General features: G+C 39.3%; 1 protein-coding gene across 1 annotated transcript; it reads left to right on the top strand.

Annotated features, from left to right (window-relative positions):
* Window positions 1–3,868: 3,868 nt before the first annotated feature.
* LOC135260795 (carbonic anhydrase-related protein-like) lies at window positions 3,869–12,223 on the top strand. The gene is made up of 8 exons (XM_064346342.1): window positions 3,869–4,327; window positions 6,086–6,277; window positions 6,887–7,011; window positions 7,448–7,543; window positions 8,441–8,503; window positions 9,585–9,633; window positions 9,932–10,044; window positions 11,051–12,223. Exons 1-8 carry the CDS (start codon window positions 4,255–4,257, stop codon window positions 11,183–11,185), a joined length of 846 nt encoding a protein of 281 aa, XP_064202412.1. The 5' UTR covers window positions 3,869–4,254; the 3' UTR covers window positions 11,186–12,223.
* Window positions 12,224–21,697: the final 9,474 nt, after the last annotated feature.

The raw sequence follows: 21,697 nt of genomic DNA, 5'->3' as shown, positions 1-21,697 counted from the left end.
TCACAGTACATCCTCAATGACACCCTCTTCCATGATTTTCACAGCAATGCCTGTGCTCAAACCCTGCTTGAGGTGCTGTTTCTTGCATACCTCAGGGAATATCTGGGCCTAACGATTCCTGCCGATTAGATTTCTTCACAAACAGCTTTTCAACAGAGCCGTCTTCAGAAGGCCATTTCCGCCGCTGTGACTCCTGTGCTGTGGACATTTTTTAAATGAAGGCAACCTGGCTGCAACATATGAGTTCAAGCACGGATCCCTAACATTACATAGCTCAGGAGGTAAGACCGATTGTCTGGCAGTCGGAGGGTTGCCAGTTCAAACCCTGCCCTAGGCGTGTCGAAGTGTCCTTGAGCAAGGCACCTAATCCTAATGTCGTGAATGAGGCATCAATTGTAAGCGCTTTGATAAGCGCTATTAAATGCATCCATTTACCATTCATTCATCCGTAAAATGCTCTTAAGAGCTGGGTTCCTATCAGGGACCCTCTCTGCTCTCTCAAACAACACCCACCACAGTGGGAAGTGTTTTGTCATCTCTAAATAACTAATATTCACGATCAAGCTGGAATTGGCCCAGCCTATTGGCCTGAATAAATTAAAGAATTAGCTTTACTGTATCTCTCTTTATAGTAGCTAAAATAGTGACCTCAAGATCTCTTGTGTACACCAGGTCATGAGCTGCTGTGCTTAACCTTCCCACTGGGATGGGTAATAATAGCAGATCAGATCCTGCTTGTTTTTCCCACCAGTTAATTCCATGGGTAAATTACTGGTGTTTGAAAAAACATAGCATCTAAATATTAATTATATATATATAATATATATATATATATATATATATATATATATATATATATATATATATATATATATATCTTATTGGTAATTTATTCCTTTCTTGATGCCAGTAATCACGTCTATCCGTCAAATTGTGTGTGTTTTTTAAGAGCATTCACAGTTACTGACCTGATTACATAAAGATAAAGTAGGGTGAAAAAACGTGCATAAACATTATGTTTCCAGAGGGTGTGTAAATATTGCTAAGACAATAGTTTCATATGAGGTCCCTTGTCTATAAGTTATTTATGAATTCTCTGGATCACTTGTCTTGTGTCTACAGATTTCTCTCATACATGCCTGCTTAACTGAGGGAATAATGATTTGGGGTCAATTTTTCACTCAGTATATTTCTGTGCGTCAATGTGATTTTGTGTGATCAATAAACAGTGTAAAAAAGTTGTGGCATCTAAAAACCATTGAAACAGCTATCTTCCACCAATTTAATTGTTTGTGTTTTTTGCCAGTGATTCAATAGCCAAGATGAACTATGCTTGAAGCGCATTTTGATATTTTTGTGTATGAGTTAGGGCTTCATACAGACAGTAAACTATTTACTTTCTGCCTCTGTCAATACTTGTATTGTAGATTCAAATGAAACGGATAACACAGAATACAATTTGAATTTGCATTAGTTCACAAGTGAGCTGTACAGCGGCATAGTGATTAGCACAAGTCTGGATCCTCTCTGCGAGGAGTTTGCATGTTCTCCCCATCCCCACGTGGGTTTCCTCTGGGTACTCCGGTTTCCTCCCACAGTCCAAAGACATGCAGGTTAGGTGAACTGAAGATGGTAAGTTGGCCGAAGTCTGTGTTAGACTGTGTGTATGTTCACCCTGAAATAGACTGACACCCTCTCCCTGCCTTGCGCCCAATGCATGCTGGGATAGGCCCCGGGCCCCCCTTGATCCTGAATTGGACAAGTAGGTAGAGATAATGGGTGGATTATATGATGACATGTTTGTCATGCTTTATTTTTTACGTTAAATTAATTAATTTAAATTATTTGATTAGAAGAAAAAAAGACTCAACATCTGTCATGTTTGTATTTTAAATAAAAATCCAACTCTTTGATAATTTTGTATGGTGCTGTCACTTTGCAAATTCCCCAGTAGATGGCAGACTATGTTGACTATGCAAATGAATGACGCTCAGGGTGTGTACTTCGTTAAAAAGGTTTTGATTGTCATATCTAAACAACACATCTTGAATATTTCAAATGCTAAGTCACATTTGGCATTTGTGTGAAAGACTAAGTGGTTATCTCTCAACCGATCTGATTGTCATACGCAGCAGATCAGCACATAAATGTTATATTTTCATTTGCAGTCGAGATTTAGTCATGCAGGTGCTGAAGTAACACTATTTTGCACAACATGTTCAGAAATAAATCAGAGAAAGTAGTTCAGCCCAAAAATATTCAGAATCATATATCACAGAGGAAGAGTAATGCAGTAAAGGTGAATAAATTTTTATAGCAATTGTTTTAACCTCATTCGAATGAGAGCTGAGGACAATATGACCTAATTAGAAAATATTTCATCAAGAGACAAGGAGTTATGTAACTCTTTCCTGCTTAATTTAAGAGATAAAGGTCAAAGTCATTTCTCATCCCACAGTATCGAGCTATTAATTGCTTCCAAAGTCTTTTGACATTTTATTATTATGAAAGTATTCACATTGAAACTGGTTCTAAGGTTGTGTACATGGATTTCTTACATTCTACCAGCTCCAGGCTTTAATAACTCTGTCTGTTTAAACTAACAATGAACAGAATTAACAAGCCTTCCTATTGCAAATAGTGGGAGCATTAGCCTTAAACAATATGTATACCAGAGCCACTATTTATTTGCGTAACTAACGCATATCAAAAGATTTTGCCAGCTTCCTCACTTTTATATCACATAGACAACACCACGCAGCCATACAGATGGATTTAAGGATAGGCTTGATTACTAGGGATAAATCACCTTGCTGAAATGAAGGTCACAACAGATTGGTCCCATTTCCCATTACACATTTGACACACCACCCCTCAAAATGCTCTTCTCAAAGTCAATTAAACTGTCTAATTCCCAGGTGGCGCTCAGCTGACAATACTTCCAATTAATGTGAGTTTTTAAAATACCAAGCTTCCACATATTGTCATCTTAGTATGGCAGCCTGTTATTCACACTTCTGTAGAAACCAAAATGGCAGAAGTCAAAACAGTTAAGGACAGAAGATGCATTTTTGTCATCAAAGCCAGTGATGTCATGTCATCTTACATTTTTAAGACTTGTGCATTTTTAGCCGTATTCTATCAGTGTGGCCAGGTAGATGAGGAATTGGGATGACAAGAAGAAGGTTGTTCAATTTCAAGATGGATCACTCCTGCTTTTCTGTACCCCTGGAAAAGGTCCTTAACCTGAATAGCATCTGCAAACATCCACATGTATTGATAGGTAAGCAATCTGTTGTTGTGATTGAATGTTTGGCTTGAGAAATTAAAACTTGAGGTAAGTCATTTGATATCTTTGGATTTAACCCACTATCCCTGCTGCATTCTACATAATATGTTCCACTGTAGAATACTGAAATAGCAGTACATTATGATCCTTGTAAATAATTTGTCTAAATAAGCCTGAAAGACAACTGGCGATCATTTATATAAACATTTATCTGATCAGTTTTAGACTTTTAAAAACATTTTCTCTTCCCTTTCATATCTTAATAGCATATTGAAGAGACAGTGTAGGGAAATGTAGGGATATTATGTGGTTGTGTTCTTCATTTCAACAACACTACAAAGAATCATTTTTGAAAAATAGTGCATCGTGCACTGTGCAAGCCAGCATTCTGAGGTAACCTTTCACTGTATTAATATGGACTGAACTGTTTTTAGGTCACTGCTGTTCGAGGAGACACAAACACCTGCTTTTGGCCAATCAAAGATCTCAGTTTCTACTGCCTGCAGGTTCATTCTAGCCAACCAGAGAGTTGAATTACCGTAGCCAGTGGAGGAAAACCTCAGGTCACCACCTCAGAGAGTTTGAATCAGCCTGCACAGGTAGATGGAATTGTCGTCATTCTCCAGAGGCGAGTGTGAAATGCAGCACTGGTGTGACTTTACTGGGACAGAGAGAGAGAGAGAGAGAGAGAGAGAGAGAGAGGTGGGAGGAGAAAGTTATTCTCATTCCTAATCATACTCATGCGGCTTGTTCCACAGATCACCAGACCCTGAGTTTCCAGAGAGAAAGAGAGAGAGAGAGAGAGAGAGAAAGAGAGAGAGTTCATCGGTGTTACTCCAGCTGCTGTTACACAGCCAGATAATCTTCTCACTCATCTGGGGAAAAGACCAGGGCAAGGATATCACATTCTGCAAGGGAAACGGTGCTCTTTCACCCTCTAAAAACTTTCTTAGACATCAATCCCAATGGCAGACAGCGTCATAGAGGAACCCGATTTCTACCCTGAGAAAGACAGTTTACTATGGGGATATCAAGAAGGTAATGTATGCCTTTTATTTATCACCAATTAGTGTAATATAATAACATTCAAATAATGATAATAATAGAACAATCCAGTGTGGGTCCCAATTGTCACTAACATGATGTAAAACATGATTTATGTATGAGTTTTATATTAGTGAGATGAGTAAAATATCAAATCATGAAGGCGCTTTATGCAATGTGACATTTACCTGAGCATTAGAATATCAGAATAATATTTGGTGAAAAATGCGTATTTACATTGTATTCAGTTCATTATTCAACATACAATAGATTATCAATAGCAATAGAAGTATTGTACACATATGAGTTAAATGAGGTATATAAGTAAAATAGGAAAATGTCAATAAAAGTAACGTTTGAGTAAAAAATCAGTTATACACAAATTATGTATGAGAAATATGTTTCAAATTAATATAATCTGCATGCTGACACTGCTCAAATGTAACCTGATTTCCAAAAAAAAAAAGCAATGACCTCATTTTCATCAGCCAACATGTAAGCATTGCCCATGAAGGTAGAAAATAGCACAGAAGATGTCAATCAATAATAATCAGTTGGCTCTCATAGAAAAGTGACATTCAGTTGACGTTCAATTAGAGTTTTATTACTTATGAGGGAACTTTGTCCTATTATGTTCCTCTAGATCAACATTGTAAAAAAAGGATGTTGTATAATGGATACAGTCATCTTCTTAAATAGAATGAGTTTTGACACTCATTTGCACTCACTGATGGTCCCTTGAGCTAAGAGCATGAGTTATTGCTCTATGTGGTAAATGTAGTACTAAAGATGATAATGCTTATGATACTAATCAGAAATATGTAAAAAAAAAACACTAGATATTGTCCCTTTCACACACTGTCAGCATAATTATGTGCATGCATTTTGTCATTTCATAACAATATACTCTGAAAGATAATATATTTAAAAATATTTGTGAATATCACATAGAAGGAAATACATGTAAACATACTCTATCCCCCATATCTCTCACACACAACCACTCATGCACATATACACACACACACGCATGCATGCACGCACACGCACACACATGCACACCACACACACACACACACACAGATATACAGCGTCATTTGTATAATATTTATTCTTTTAAAAAAAAAAAACACCCTGGAACTTATTTGTGGGAATAAATCTGACAATGGCCTCATTATGCTAAACTGTAACAAAATTTGCAGAGTTTGTACACATTGATATGTTTAAAACTTTGCAATACCAGGTCACATTTAAAGACTACTGTTTTAAACATAGAATTTTATTTAATAGGAGTGGTTAAAATAGTGTTTGAGGTGTCCCTGGAGCTTTAGGGAAGTGTGTCGGTTTACCTGTGGGGAAACAATGGGCCTCATTCACAAAAGTTTTCTTAAATTGTTCTCACTTTTGTTCTTAAAATATGTTCCTATGAAAAAACAATATGAGATTCATGACACATGGGCAGACCTTTGTTTTTGTGCATATCCCAGGCGTATGAGATGATGAATGCTGGCTGTTCATACATTTTATGCGCAGTCCTGTTCATGTGATTTGCATAAGGATACAGCCATGAACAACGTTTTTGGAAACGTAGTTTACAAGCAGTTTACAATCAAATGTGACCGTACAAATATTTTGTGAATGAGGCCCAATGCGTCTCACTGTTCCAGTGTGCCTGACACCATGCTGACCCCAGTTGTTATGGATACGAGCATCTGCTAAATATTTTAAGTATTTTGGGGTCCACGGGGACAGGTGTGGAGTGGGGCTTGCTCTTTCCTGAGGCCAACGGACAGAACCAGTCCCCCATCAACCTTATCTCCAGGGAGGCCCTGTACGACCCACAGCTCCTGGAGGTGCGGCTCACGCACAACTACGTGGTCTGCAGGGACTGTGAGGTCATCAACGATGGACACACGGTCAGGGTAATGCTCAAGTCAAAATCAGGTACGGACTCCTGCAAACTGCCTTTCCTTTCAGGGAATTTTTGCCACCGTGTCCCGTTTTTACTAATAAAACTGTGTTATGGGGAAGAACTGCACTTTTTTCAATTTAAAGTTCTGAATTTCGACTTTTGTAAGTTGAGCTGTTCCAGAGAGAACAAATTGTAATATGCAATTTTAACTGCACAGCAGTTCCCAACAACACACCACTCTGAAAGCAGATCATTACATGTTAGTAAGTATAAATAAAAAAAAAAGTCCTTACAAAGAGAAATATTAATAAGGTAATCTCAAAAAAGCTAACCCTTTGCAAGATCAGCAGTTTTGTCATTTGTTGTGGGGAACAGGAAACAGGAAGTCCATCTCAGATACAAACCTATTGGGTTTGGGCTGGGTCGATTTGGCTGCGGTCCTTTTATTGTTTTGCTGGTGAGAATAATACAACAACCTGATAACGGTTCAGTGGAACATAAAAATTCATGAAAAAAGAGCACACATTGATATGGGGTTTTCCACAGCCCCGGTAGCTCTGCGTGTTTTCTTAACTCTAGCGCTGTTGTTGCTACATGTTGTTGGTGACACAGTGTTTCCACGCTGCTCCTTCCTGTTGCAGTGGTGACTGGTGGCCCCCTGCCCAGCGACCACGAGTACGAGCTGCACGAGGTGCGCTTCCACTGGGGCAAGGAGAACCAGCGTGGCTCCGAGCACACTGTCAACTTCAAGGCCTTCCCCATGGAGGTGAGCGCACCGCCATATCAACTGCACTGTGGGCTGCAGGGTCGAATCTCAGGGTGGAGCACAGCCATCGTGCCCTTCAGCATGGTGTTTAAGCTGAACTGCTTCACATGAGTATCCAGCTGTGTAAAGTGATTGTATGAAATAAAAAAATAAAAAAAGCCGTATAAGTTGCTGCAAGTAAAGATAAGCAAATAAATAACACCAATGATGAAATGATTGGGAGTGGGTGTGGTCTCTCCTGGGGTCAGGTGGGCTTGGCCTCCAATAGGAAGGCCGTTCTCACCGAAAACTGATGAAGCCTTTATCCTCAGAATTCCTGTACTCTTTGTTAACTGCACAAGTCAGTTAATGAACTAACGAAAGGTGAGTGGCACTGGGAATATGAATGCTCTGCACTGCTCCATTAATGTTCAAAATGAAACTGCTCTTTTTCCAGCTCCATCTCATCCACTGGAACAGCACTCTGTATAGCAGCATTGAGGATGCCATAGGGAAGAGGAATGGCATCCTCATCGTGGCCTTATTTGTACAGGTATCTCTCCTTACTTCCATGCATTCAGAGGACAGCCACAGTTTAATCCACATTTGCCCTTAAATTACAGTCCATTTTACCTGTAATTGGTAGTCTTTTTAAAACACAGTACACTTGCGTTTATTTTTAGGTGAAAGCAAAAGACAAATCTTAATTGAATCCAGGCCAGTGTCTTTAAGAATACTATAGCACACAATACTGTAGTACTCATACAAGTATATTTCATTTCCCTAAGAAGAAACTCTGCTTGCTTTCACTAATTCCTGCTCATTTACCTTCCACTCTCCAAATTATAGTGTTAAAATCTTTTTGGTGTGTATAAGGACTTCCTAATTTTGGAGCAGCTGATCAGATTTCATGAAATGGCAATAAAAATAATTACAGTATTAAAAACAAACTTCATTATGGCTGAATATAGAAATACGCCATGATAATCCTGTCTGTGCCAGATGGATTTTCAAGATGGATAGTGCTTTGTTTTCATTTAATCAGAGTGTATTCAGAACTATGAGTTATGAATCTTACCAAGGATTACTATGGGTAGCCTAGTAAGTGGGAATGAATACAAAACTCAGCACTCAATGTGTACACAAAAACAAAAACTATTTGCTTGTTAAAGTTCAGAACAAAGGTTCAAAATTAGGCCTGGATTCAATCAACTTTTATCCTCAACTTTCACGCAAATCTAAATGCATTAAAATGTACTTTATTCTCCACCAACACAGTTTGAAAAGTTAATTTCCATAATTAAGAAACTTTTTTTGTGAAGGAAGGGTGACACATATCAATTGGAAGTAGTTAATGTCCAGCATTGATTGTATCCAGGTTTTCCGTTTGAGGTTTTTTTTTTTGATTGGCATTTCTGATTCGATCCATCTCCTCCTGCTGTTCTCACAGATAGGAAAGGAACACCAGGCTTTGAAAGCAGTGACGGAGGTGCTACAGGACCTACAGTACAAGGTGAGCCTTGATTTTATTCTTTGTGTTGTCACGGCAAACATACGCGGCGTATCATGGCAGCGTAGATGGATTTAAAAGCGGCACATTAACCACGAAACCGGTGTTGGGTGTTTGAGTTCAGTGATAACGCAGCCAAACACGCTGGAAAGAGCTGATTAATTGCTAGAAAATAAGTGTTTTTCCATGGCAATCGGTAAACGCAGACAGAGATCTGAACCGCTGGTGACATAAAACTGTTGAGTGGCTCATTTTTTTCTTTCCAGAAAAATAAAAGCTTTAATGCTCCATTAAGAGTCAACCAGGATAATTTTATTGCATACTTTTGGCTTTGAAGCTGGGGGGAAAAACAGACTGTGCTGACAGTTAATATTTATCACTTAATATTTTACAAAAACAAAAATGTGGCATGGGAAATAACTATATTTTGTGATTTTAAAGTTCAGAAGTTCCACTTTTATAAGTTGAGCTGTTCCTGATAGAACTAACTTCAATATACACTTTTTATTTGTATTCATTTATTAGCTTTTACAAAGACTGTGTACTTACAAGTTGGCTGTAGAACTAGCTGTTGCTTAATTATAGGGTACTATTGGCCGTTGCCTATAACAGGCAGAAAAAAGGACAATGCCTGATTTCAGAGAGCACAATTCATTATACAGCAATATCCAACAAAGCACCACTGTCGAAACAGAAGTAAATATAACAATAATAAAAACCTATAAAAACTTATTTTTGTAAGTCACTCAACACAGTCTTAATGCAGAACTACCTCCTAGTATTAGTTTCTTTATGCTACACTGGTTAACAGCTTCAGATTTTTCCAATGTAGCGAAACAGTTGCTGAAGGACACTGGATGGATCTGCTGTCATGCCAGAGGGTGGTTATAATCAAAATTCTCTCAAGGCCTTGTTCTCTCATAGATACCAACTCGCTCAAGTTGGCATAGATTTTACTAATTCAGTGGAATTTAACAATTCTAAGCAGAAGATTGCTCAGTTTTGGGTACTTTTCTAAGAAAGAAACAAATAAAACTGAATTATATTTTTAATCTCTGTTTTTCCTCCCCAAAAATATCAACAGGGGAAGACAAAAATCATACCATGCTTTAACCCCAACACTCTGCTACCTGGTAAGCACTCTACATAACGCCAAAGTTATAATTGAACATAATTTTATTCGGCAACAAATGTATGCCATTTTCCCCATGAAGATACTGCCCCTGTCTGTTTGTAATCAGGTTTATTCGTGATCAGCCTTGCACATGCCACAAAGATTAGGTGGTATAAGATGGAAGAGCTTTGTTTCAATGAGTCCTAAGTGGACAGAATGGACTTTCCTTTATTGGGACCCAAGCCCCTCCCCTTCCTGCCCAACTCCGCCCCACCCCACCCCGCCCTATTGACCGCATCCTGTGTTTCTGCTCTCAGACCCCCTGCTGCGTGATTACTGGGTGTATGAGGGGTCACTCACCACCCCTCCCTGCAGTGAGAAGGTCACCTGGATCCTGTACCGCTACCCTCTAACCATCTCACAGATACAGGTATGAGCTCTTACCCCGCCCCCACACAACTGCCACCAATCAGAGGCCACGTGTGGATGAGGTGGATTTTATGCACTTATTTATTTAGATACAGAGTGTATTCTGTGTGTTTCTTGGTGTTTTGATGTTATTCTGTCTTCTTTACTTAATTAATTCATAGCTACTGTATGTTTTTTATGGACATTTTGAGAGTAGCTTCATAAAAAGGCCCTAAAATAGTTTTATTGGAAAATCATTGGTGGGTGCAGGTTGCTGGGAGAGTGGCTCAGAGGTTTATTACTGTTGACACAGCTGTCAGCAGGCTATCATACGTCCCTGGCTGCTGTTGAGGTTTCAGTGTGAAAATCTGTCCTCATTGAAGTTTTACTGTGGGGCCGCAGTGATATCTGAGTGGCAATGAAAGGCACGTGAACCATGTGATCTGCTGGTGGTCTCATCCACCCTCCTGTCCCAGCCCATAGTGAAGCTGTAAAAATCGCTCCCTGCAGCCAGGATAGGAAACAATGTATTGCTGTGATTTCCATTCCGCCTGTTTTACATTGATAAGTTTATGACCTTGTTATTTCAAAAGCCACTTTTTACAATCCTTAATGCTTTGTTTAGTGCATGCTTGTATATATGTGTGTGTTTATTCAGTGGTCTTATTTCATTTAAGCAAATTTAAGCAAAGAGAACATTGTACAGTATATTGACCTAATAAATTAATTTTAGTGTACACCAGCTTATATTTGGGTGGGTAGTGGTCCTGGTTATGGTAGAATATGGTTTCATGATGAAACCAAACACGAGAGAACAACATATGCTATCAGTCCACTCACTGATCTGAACCAAATGTGTTTTGTTTTAAAAAGCAAAAAAACTTAACTTTTTATTGGTTCAAACAAGTCAGTGATTGACAGCTCATTGTAGTTCTGCCCTTCATGGGATTCATGAAAACTCCCCTGCAAGTCAGTCCATTGATGAGCGTGAACAAGGATTTCTCTATTTTCCACCCTGACCCTGCCAGATTGAGGAATTCCGAAGGTTGAGGTCACATGTCAAAGGGGCGGAGCCTGCAGATGGCAGCGATGGAATTCTGGGAGACAACTTCCGTCCAACTCAGCCTCTGAGTGACAGGCAGGTCAGAGCTGCATTTCAGTAGTGTAACCCAGCACGGGCGGTGAAGGCTGGGTAAACTCGACAGGGGGTTTGCAAATTCAGGACAGTTTGACTTTTAATTCAGAACATTAAACTGGAAACAGAGGGTAAATTTACAAAAAAACAATTTTATGTTCTGCGACTGAGAAAACATTAACAAACATTTTCATTAGTCAAAGCCAAAACTCACAGTGAACTCCACAATACTTGTTTAGGCCTCACGTTAAAAGTTAGCAGGATGCTTTCCACAGACAGTTAAGGCTTAGGGCCTTGCTTAAACCTGCAGCCTTCTGAGTCCAGTTCCTGCCACTTCATTCTACTGCTATAACTCAACAGTAGTTTTACGCGTTAGATACAGTATGTCCGCATGAAATAAAACAGTGCGTTACTTTGATATTGTCTTTGAATATATAATTTTATTTATCCAACTGAGTGACCAGATTATAAGAACAGTAACACCATTCAAACTCATTCAGTCTTACCTTTCAAAGCTTCTGCTGCTCTTGGCTGATTCTAAGCAATGTTTTAATCTCCACTCTGTGGAATAGGATAAAAAACAAACAAACGTAATCGATACTACGTTAATTTCTGAGCATCATACATATTATTTATATTTGTTGAGCATCACTGTGTGCTCTCATTCATGGAAAACTACCGACATGACCGATGTGCATTGACCTGAATCTCTCTGGGATTTGTATGCAGTGTAATTACTATTACCCTTTAGCCTGAATATGTTATTAAACAAGTTCATTGGTTTGGCTTGTTGAGCGTTGGTGGGGTGCAGGCAGCAATTAAAAATGGGTGATCTTCCCAGAAAGGGCAGAAATATTTTTTAATAAGCATAACTGGAATTTTGTATTTTGCACTAGCAATGTAATGGAGTGAAGTCTGGAGTAAATGAATGAACAGGCCACCAATAACAGACCAGCTGGCATGTTATGAAAAATAATATTGAATTCAGCGGACACATTTGAGCTCTTTATGAAAATGGGACCGTAAACGAGTAACTGAATACTTCTGGCAAACTTAATATTTTCTGAATAAAGAGTTGTTAACAATTCAAGTCTGTTTTTTTTCTCTTATTTTTCTCTTATTGCCTTTTGAAATGAGGTAAAGCAGATGAGTAACACATGATGAGACCAACGTATTACAGCGATGAGCAACACAATAAAACAGCTAAAGGAAACTTACATTTTCTGATTAGAACTGTAATGGTTGTGCATGAAAATATTTTTTTGTAAGATGTTGAGAACATCATAGGCTTTGATATCCGGCCATTGATTAAATCTTTCACTAAAAGGCAAAGGAAAAGAAAAAAGATTAACTTGGCATTAGTACGCCCTCTGTTAACAGGAGAATAATTGTAACTATACTAACTTCCATCACATTTTTCTTGGGTTATAATAAGTCTCTTTCTCAACTTCCCATTTATTAAACATTGTTTTATTTAGAACGTCATAGTACCATAAGCAGAAATAGAGAAAGGACAGCCTCTGGTGGCGAGAATGTGGAAATGCAACACAGCACATGGTGAATCATTGGAAGCGCAACAGTGGCAGGGGAACTTGCTTACAGACACGATCAGGTGGAAGAGAGTATCCATATGTGGCCTTGCACAGGAGTTATTACAGCTGGAACAGGGACCCTTCTCTCTCTTCTTCCCAAGCCTCTTGCTGGATTCAGGACAGGTCTTGGTTCCAAAAATGAGATCCACGGCCTTGACTGCCATGATCTCAACGTGCTCTAAAGAGGAAAACTCACCTCAGCCACCACCAATGAGCATCTCCCACTGGTGCAGCACTGGCTGGTGCAGCACTGTGTAGCCTTTTTTTCTTTTTTCCACTACAGAGCATTCGCCACACATAAGCCAAGGTGGAGAGAGAGGGTGAATTATTCAGCCAGTTATACGGCTAAGAGCACCTCCTAAACCCACACAGGAGTCGTATCCCGGCAGCACCCGCTGGCCCTTTCGAGCTCCCGTACGCTAGTCCCTTAAGCGGGACGGCATAGATCAGCCGTGAAAGCACAGCCTGTCTTCATGCTATAGATGGGCTGGCAGTTTAACGCTGCTCTCGCGGGCCATGGCTGGCGAGGGTTAATGTCTCCAGCACACTTCTCGACCTCTCAATCCTGCACTAGAAAGGAAACCAGCAGGGATAATGCAGGAGGAAAGAGCCGAAATGGAAGGCACAGCTGGGAGAGTCTCACAGATCATGGTAAGGAAAATAACAGAGCAATTTCACACAACAGGAGAGGCAGCAGGTCCAATCACACAGCTATGTCATGACTCATTTTACTGTACTGCATCTATATTTCGAAGTGTTTACTTAATATTCCCCTGATTCCTTCTCCTAAACACCTGTTTCATCTCCTGTTTTCTTCACCCTCTGAGAACATCTTGGCAGAAATGACGCCATGTTCAGTACAGTAACATTTAAAAGCCTGTTGAAGAGCACGGCCATGACACACAAACAGTACAGTGGCAATGCCACTGAGTTTCCCCACTGTTCTGAGATATGTCAACATCTCTGATGTATTTCAAATTCGATGCATGCCTGATGAATCTTAATGATGGCACCAATAAATGTACAACCAATAGACTTAAGAAACAGTTGTATAATACAGGAAATTTTAATCAGCAATCATGCTCTATTCAATGCTGGTAAAATGTTTCCTATGTCTTCCCAACAATCGCGCAGAACTCCCGAGAATATTTTAACAAAATGTGTTGCTCCAGTTGACTCAATTAGCCTAATGGTTGCATCATTATTGACCACTTATATGGAGCTACACATACATGGAGTCTATTGGTAATGTTTTTCAGCAATTGAATGTTTTGCCATGTTTTGCCCATTTTTGTGTTTTTCAAATATATAATTGTTTATAAGTATAATTACTATGAAAAAGCCTTCAACCGCATCAACCCGGACATGACGTGACATGGCATGTAACGTAATGACGTACAACCGCTATCCGTTCAGTACCACTCACTCACTGCGATAAAACCTCAGAACCATGGACAGCACCCTGACTAATCAGCGGACCTCACACCGAAACACCATCGACTCCCCACGCGGCTGTTGACAATTTTTTAATCACCGTTTCTGAACGTAGTCGGGTTTTAAACAGACTTACTTGGGTAATTTAGCCAACACCAATTAAATTATGTGCATGCGTTTTATTTTATTTCAGTAAAAAAAAAGATGATTGATGACGACAATGCGAGGCTCACATAACAAACCAAATGCCCCGCTCCCACTACAGAAAATCACTGTTCGATGGCACTTTGTTTTTTGTGTGAACACCAAAGAATGAGTAGCTACATGCTGTTGATTTATCTTCAACGGAAAGGTATTGATTAGTAGGCCTACTGGCCAAGGACGTCCATGACATCATGCTACGCATTACATTAATTTAGCAAATGTATTTAGGCCTATTCAAAGCATATTACTATGTGTATCGTATCTGTAATGCCAATTTCTATTCTTAATCGTTTAATGAACACAGCCATTTACGTAATCTGAAAGTATTGCTACATTCCTTGACAAATTGCCTTAGATGTACAAAGGCAGTTAGTTGATTGAGCCAGGGTAATTAGCGGAATATCCCCTTTAAAACACCAGACCTCCAAGATGTTGTCGATGAAGTCCTCCATCTTGGAACAGATGTTGTTTGATGCCAATAGGATCCTAATCGACCTAATGGTGTATTAGCTGCCCACTTTAGTCTTCTGTTCAGCAATGGATGCTCTGTTTTTTATTTTTTTTTAAATTTCGGTGCCCATAGTATCAACTGAGAACTGTATCCATGGCAACAGGACTGATGATCTCTGGTATAGCAGTCATTATTACTCCCAATAAAACGGAGAATTTACCTCATATTATGTGTCAATTGGGCATAGACCTCCACACAACCAATTCCCTCTGAGTACCTAGAGCACCGGCGACCCAGTGTCTCAAATAATCACTGTTAGAGTAAAAATAACACTGATGATGTTACTGTGTACGCTTCAAGATGAGTTCTGGAATCAATGATACCCTGTAACCTGCATGAATGCAGCCTGGATCAATAATGCCAATTTGAATTAACGTTGCGATGGATAGCACCACACACTTGGCGCAATGCTACACCCCACATGCACAATCGGAGCCGTTTCTGAAATGATAGAGCAGTTCGGATTTGCTGGATTATCCCGGAGCTCTCGCTGACATGGAAGAGGCAGATCGGATGTGCTTCCGGCGACGGAAAATCAAAAGCGGTATTACGAACAGAACGCTGCTTGTTTCAGCCAGTAGTGTCGACTTCGACCATCACAGAAATCTAATCACTGCTACATTCTTAATGGTCTACATGCAAAGGCTGCTTGTCACGCACGCTTATTCTGATGTCAGAATTGAACCAGTGAACAATCCCTGTTCAACGTGGCATATGGCAGCAATAGAACAGTAAGTGATGAATATCGTCCGAATTGCAGCCTCAGTTGTTACGCCAAAAATGAGAACTACAGCGGAGACAAAATATAGCCAATAAAACGAAAGCGATCTAAATTTACCCGTACATTTGCGTCTGCAGCCTCAATTTCAGTTGAAGGCCGCGTTTTTCTTTTGAATTAAATTGCAGCGCATTTCATGTCAATATTTTAGACAGAGGTCTGAGCAACCTGCATGACTAACGTAACGTCAGCATTGTAATTTAGAATTTAATTTAACTAAATATTTTAAACAAGAATTTGGTCGCTATAACAAGCACCAAGTACTTCTGTATTTCTGTGTATGCTACTTTTCGTTAGGGGAAGCGACCTTTTGCCATGTGGTAACGGCAGTTCGAGCCCAGTTTAGATCAAACATGCAAAGAGAAAAGACGGTAACGTTTTACCATAAAACTACCAAATATGGTCGCCAATGGGTTGCGAGCACATATCTATTAGGCTATTTCGAAATAGAGCCGACACACGTGACGAATCTATGATGCATATAAAATAACGTCTTTGCAGCTTTTCTAAAGTTAAATTTAACGTTGCATTTTTTTGCACATTGTCGGCACTCAGAAACACACTGTTTTTTTGTTAGCTACAAGTTACTTTTCTGCTTGTTCCGGGTTACGCAGATTCAAATTAAAAGGAGAATAGGGGAGAGGTGGCTATCAGCGAGGTTGGATAGCTCTAACGCCGGGCACCCACCGCACGCGTCGCGTAAGCGTCGCGTAAACAGCAGGGCGAAGCAGCACGACGCGACGCGTAGGGTGTCTCCACTGGTTCCGTTTGTGTCGCGCAAAGGCTTGCGTAAAAGCTATATATTCCCAGTAGCTCTCGCAGTCTGCAGTGGGCTTACATCGTGTATTTCACGTTTGTTCAGGACTTTTGATTATGGGTTAAGTGAATACTTGGCGAGAGACCTTTTTCATTCTGTTAATTTGGTAATATTTCGTTACCTCGTAAATACGTGAGAAAGCAAACGCTTTCAAGAATTACCATAAACTTAAATCGCAACGTAGCCTGCATAACAATCAATCTCAAACTGTATTAATTTATTTGCTTGGTCAACAAGCGTGCCAATTTCACGAAGAATATGTAATGATCATAATAATAATAAATAATCCGTAATTAACCATTGGGAATTCCTGTGTTGTCTTGTCATTCACGTCAAAACATTTATATGATCAGATTTAGTAAAATCAGCTAATCATGAAAAAGACAGTAACAGTTTAATCTTGACGGGATATGAACACCACAACGCCATGAACACCGGAAGCTTTGAAGTACAAGTGCGATAGGCTACGTCTTTCTGTGGTGTATTTTCAAATTTACCCCACCCCCTCCGCAAAATAAGACAGCGAAACTAAGTTTGCCTTTCCCCAGGTTCCAGTTATTTATTTATTTTTACAAAACGAAAAGGCTTGTATTTTTTTTTAGCTGCTTAAAAATATCTGGGAGGTAACTAGGGACACACCCCCAGTAATATAAGAATGAAATATAAATCAGAGCATGTATACCTAGCATTTTAGAGCATATTTCTGTGTATAAACAGGCCAACGTGACGCGCGACAAGCCGAAAAAATAGAACAGAAGCGAAAAACTACGCTTCAGGTCGCTTGTGTCGCGCGAGCTTCGCAGCCGGTACGCGACGCGTTCGCATCTGGTGGAGACGACGTCGCCCGCTGCCGTTGTAATAACAGTACTTCAACTACGCTTCAGTTACGCGCGTAATACGCGCGTAGTGCGCTCGCGGCCGATACGCGTGCGGTGGGTGCCCGGCTTAACACCGTACGCGTCACACTAGCATTCCTAGGTGCAACAGAATGTGACACTATGAGAAAGATGCGTGATAACCCGTTAGCTGGAAGGGCATCTGGACATGACCTTGCTTTTTGATGGCCCCAAGTCCAGCAGAAAAATGTAAAGCAGTTAGATCCAATCAAAGGCTATATGAACTACTCACAATTGCAGATAGGAAAAATGGCTGCCACAGAGTCATTCGCAACACGGAGGTTAATTTAACATGACATTAATGAGTAGCCTACATAATTTCAACTATTACAATTTCAGAGTTTAATTTAACATTTCATAACTTTTATTCAAGTAGATTACAAAATAAGATTGCCTCAATTACGTAATAAAACATACAGTAGCCTAAATGGTTAAAGACATATAACATTTTAATATCTGCACAATAATAGTTGTATGCCTACTTTTCTTTTTTTAGTCGATGATTATAATTATGATGATGATTATCATTTTCATCTTCATCATCATCATATAATGGTCAGGAAATTAGGACTATAACTCAAAGGTTGTGGATCCAATTCCCAGCTGTGACTGCCGTTGCAAATTTGCAATTCATCTGAATCGCTTCAGTAAAAATATGCAGCTGGATTGTTTCTAGAAAATGTAATCAGTGAAAACCACTCTGGCTAAGACCATATGCTAAATGCTGAATTATAATGGACAGTAAGTGATTATGGCGAAGATGTCAGAAACCTCCATTTGCATTATTCATGAACTAATACAGTCAGATCAGAATCCATATGAATACAATGCTTCCAAAGTTTTTGAATATGATTACTCTACACTCAAGTAGATTATTTTGGACTATACATAAAAACACTTCTGAACTCCTTGGTCACAACATTTTTCCACTCTGCCCCCTAGTGGGGGAATGTGCTCCCCACAGTTATCGAGCCAGCAGAGCCACAGTCAACCTTCTGCTGCGTACTGAAAACGCACCCGTTTAATTTGTATCTCGTGGTGGTTGCAAATACATTTTCTTTTGGTCTTCTCTGATAGGACTACTCAGCCTCTTTTCGAGCCTGGGCAGGAATGACCAGTCAAGCCCTGCTGAAGATGATTGCTTATGCCACAAGTCTGTTTTTGCCAGTGATACAGTAAAACAGCGTGAACTGTCTGTGCAAAGGTACAGATGGCAGGGAGCATAACCAAAATGCCCTGTTTTATCATGCAGACTTTGCAGCGTCATTTTAAAAGACGTTTTACCAGGTACAGAATCTTCCGAGTTCAATCAGAGCGGATTGGAGCCTTTTTGAATCCTGGGGGTCTGACATAATAAAAATGACAGACCAATAAAACCGATTGTCGGACATTAAAATTACAACATAAATTTGGATTTAGACTAGAATAAGAATTACCTAAGGCGAAAAGCGCAGAAACGTATCAGTAAAATTTTTACTGTTACGATACACCTGGCCAGACAAATGAGCCCTAGGATTTGGAAGTGCTAAAATGCTCTCACACATCTCAAAATCTAGGTATACGAGGTGACAGAATTGCAGAGCGTACAGCCCAAGGCAGAGATCGTGAAACCTTGGTCTAAGAGCAGATATCTGCACCAAGTCACTTAATAATTGAATAGTGGTGTTGCTTTGAATGTCTGCAAAAGTTTGGCATTCTGTACAGCATGCAGGATTTAACAGGTAGGTGTTCCCATGAGTGACACGCGTTGAGCCTGTCAGTATCCTGACAGCTGACCTATGAACTAGCGGTAACCAAAGGAGATCTGGCACATCACAGTCATAGATGGTGCAGCATCCTAATAAGGAAAATAAACAAAATGGGCCTGCATCTCACAGCTTTTTGGAATGAAACAATAAGGAATATGGAAGCATATTTGACACCGTGAAACTATAAACCTGAGCAACTAATTATTATTATTATTATTATTACATAGCAGAAACCATTTATTCAATGATTCAATGGGTTCAATTATTCAAAGTTTAAGCTTCTTGTGGATTAGTGAAGTATTAATATGATATATACATATGGCAGCTGTGCTCTGTGTCAAATCTGAATGATTTAAGAAACTGTGTTCTCATATATTATTTATTATTATTATTATTAATAATAATAATAATAATAATAATAATAATAATAATAATAATTGATTGCTTAATGCTCATAAATTTAAAGTTCATGTATAAAACAGTTCATTAAATAGCGTGTATTTACAATAATAAACAAATACCATTTTTTATCTTATGCTTGTGCTTCCTTCATTAAACATAATGGTCTGAGGTTATATGAGGTATATGGAATAGTTACAACTAACAGAGCCTGCTGCTGGCATAAACAATCTATGCGGTCATTTAGGGCCACAACTACCCCTGGGCTACACAACTGAAGTAAAAAAATAAAAATAAAAAAACCCCACATTTTATGCCTCTGGTGACGACTCCCGTCCCCTACCCCTATACCTATCAATTTACTCTCTTAAAGCCACATTATACCAGAAATAGCTATCTACGTCCTAAAAAATACATGTCCCATATTCACATCCCAGGAATTTTGATCGGTAAGACCAATTTTTGTGTTGGTAAAATTTATTTTACTGTGCTGTATGTGCTATATGGCAAACAATTTCAATTGTTAGGGGTTACATTTTTAATTGATTAAAGTAAAAACTGACAAGCAAAATCATTTGGGTCCCATTTGCTCAGAGTATAAAAAACTTGAAACCATCTGTGTAAAATGAATGGAGTTCACTGACAGCAAATGGCAACAAGCCAAACCTGCATTGTGTTACAAGTCTAACCATACAATTATGTTAAAACGTAAACATATTTTCAACAACCGTAATTGATCAAGAGCTTGGCTTTGACAAAGAACCAGGACCAGGTTGAGGAACGCTCATTCAGATGAATAACGAGTTCCCTTTGTCTATTGAACGGTAAAAACTGTATCAGGACATAGCCTAACGCCACTAGATGTCATTGTTGATCTTCGAAAAGCTTTACTACTTTTGGCGATGTGTTGTGGATTTATTCAATGTACAAAAAATAATAAATAAAATAAAATAATAATAATAATTTTCAGTATTCACTGTAGCCATATTTATACCATGCTAATTGATTATGGACTGAAAGTCTAGTTAATACAGAAAAATATTTTGCAAGCTGTGGGTATTCATATCTTAAATACTACCCATCAAATTGGATGGAAGATAAAGACAAACTTCACAAATCAAATCATGATTACTCTGTGGTTATAGCTGATGATAAACTCAAGACACGATATTCTCAGTCATGCAATTTATGAAACAATGTGACGTTTAGAGGCTGAAACTCACGCGCAGCAAACTCAGCAGTACAATGGCAAGCTAGCGTCGAAAATTTGATCACGTTAAAACATTTATTTCGCCTGACTCCCGTGACTCGCCGTGGCAATCCAAAAAAAAAAAAAAAAAAAAAAAAAAGAAAAGAAAGAAAGAAGAAGAAACAGGACAAGCGCCTTGTGGCGTCCCGCAGGCGTCGCTGGCTCAGCCGGCGTATAGTACCGCACGCGCACACATGGCTAACCTCTCATGCGGCTCCGTGTTCCCCGGGGACACGGCGCAGGTGGGGAAATATAAATGAACTCGGCCGCCAGTTCATTTTTCAAGGGGGTAATGACCTAAAGCAGACTTTCAGCAGAGCACGGAGAGGCTACCTGTTAGGGCCTCAGAGAACAGTTAAACATTTCCACCAGGATGATTTATGGGCAAGAGGAGGGCATCAAAGAAGAGTTTCGTTATTAACGCCATGGTGACAATGACCACTGCTCAGGAGCAGTGCAATAAGGAAGTCTCCTGTGTACTGTACTTCTGCCAGTCCTATGTTCCCTTGATAGTATAAAGCCACTGTCATTCAGTCCTTCCTTCATGCAGTGTTAGGCAGTATTAAAATATTACTGTTCATTTTTTTTTTTTTTTTTACTATGGTGCAATAGCGAAATCTAATATGTGAGAAGTATGTAGTGATAAGTACTGTAAATATAAAGTGAGACCTGGCCAGGACAGGGAGAAACAGCATAACTGAAATAAATTATCAAGACCAGACAATAAATTAATATGGAATGCATAGTACACTGCAGTCATCATTTCATAAAAGGAAACATACACTGTGAAATACTATGACATTATCTCTTATTTGTTGGGTATGCAATTGCAGGGTTCTGTAGAAGGGAAATCTCAGCAGTCATGTTTATTTTGTGGTGTCCACTCAACCAGTAGAAATGCAGTCTAAATCT

This window comes from Anguilla rostrata, chromosome 8 (genome assembly GCF_018555375.3).
Source record: "Anguilla rostrata isolate EN2019 chromosome 8, ASM1855537v3, whole genome shotgun sequence".
Classification (NCBI taxonomy): domain Eukaryota; kingdom Metazoa; phylum Chordata; class Actinopteri; order Anguilliformes; family Anguillidae; genus Anguilla; species Anguilla rostrata.
The sequence above is the reverse complement of the archived record's forward strand: the minus strand, read 5'-3'. Positions and strand labels throughout refer to the sequence as shown.

Coding starts and splice junctions, on each gene's coding strand:
- LOC135260795 (XM_064346342.1), top strand. CDS start 4,255: ATGGCAGACAGCGTCATAGAGGAACCCGATTTCTACCCTGAGAAAGAC. Junction 4,328..6,085: donor ACTATGGGGATATCAAGAAG/GTAATGTATGCC, acceptor CCACGGGGACAG/GTGTGGAGTGGGGCTTGCTC. Junction 7,544..8,440: donor TCGTGGCCTTATTTGTACAG/GTATCTCTCCTT, acceptor CTGTTCTCACAG/ATAGGAAAGGAACACCAGGC.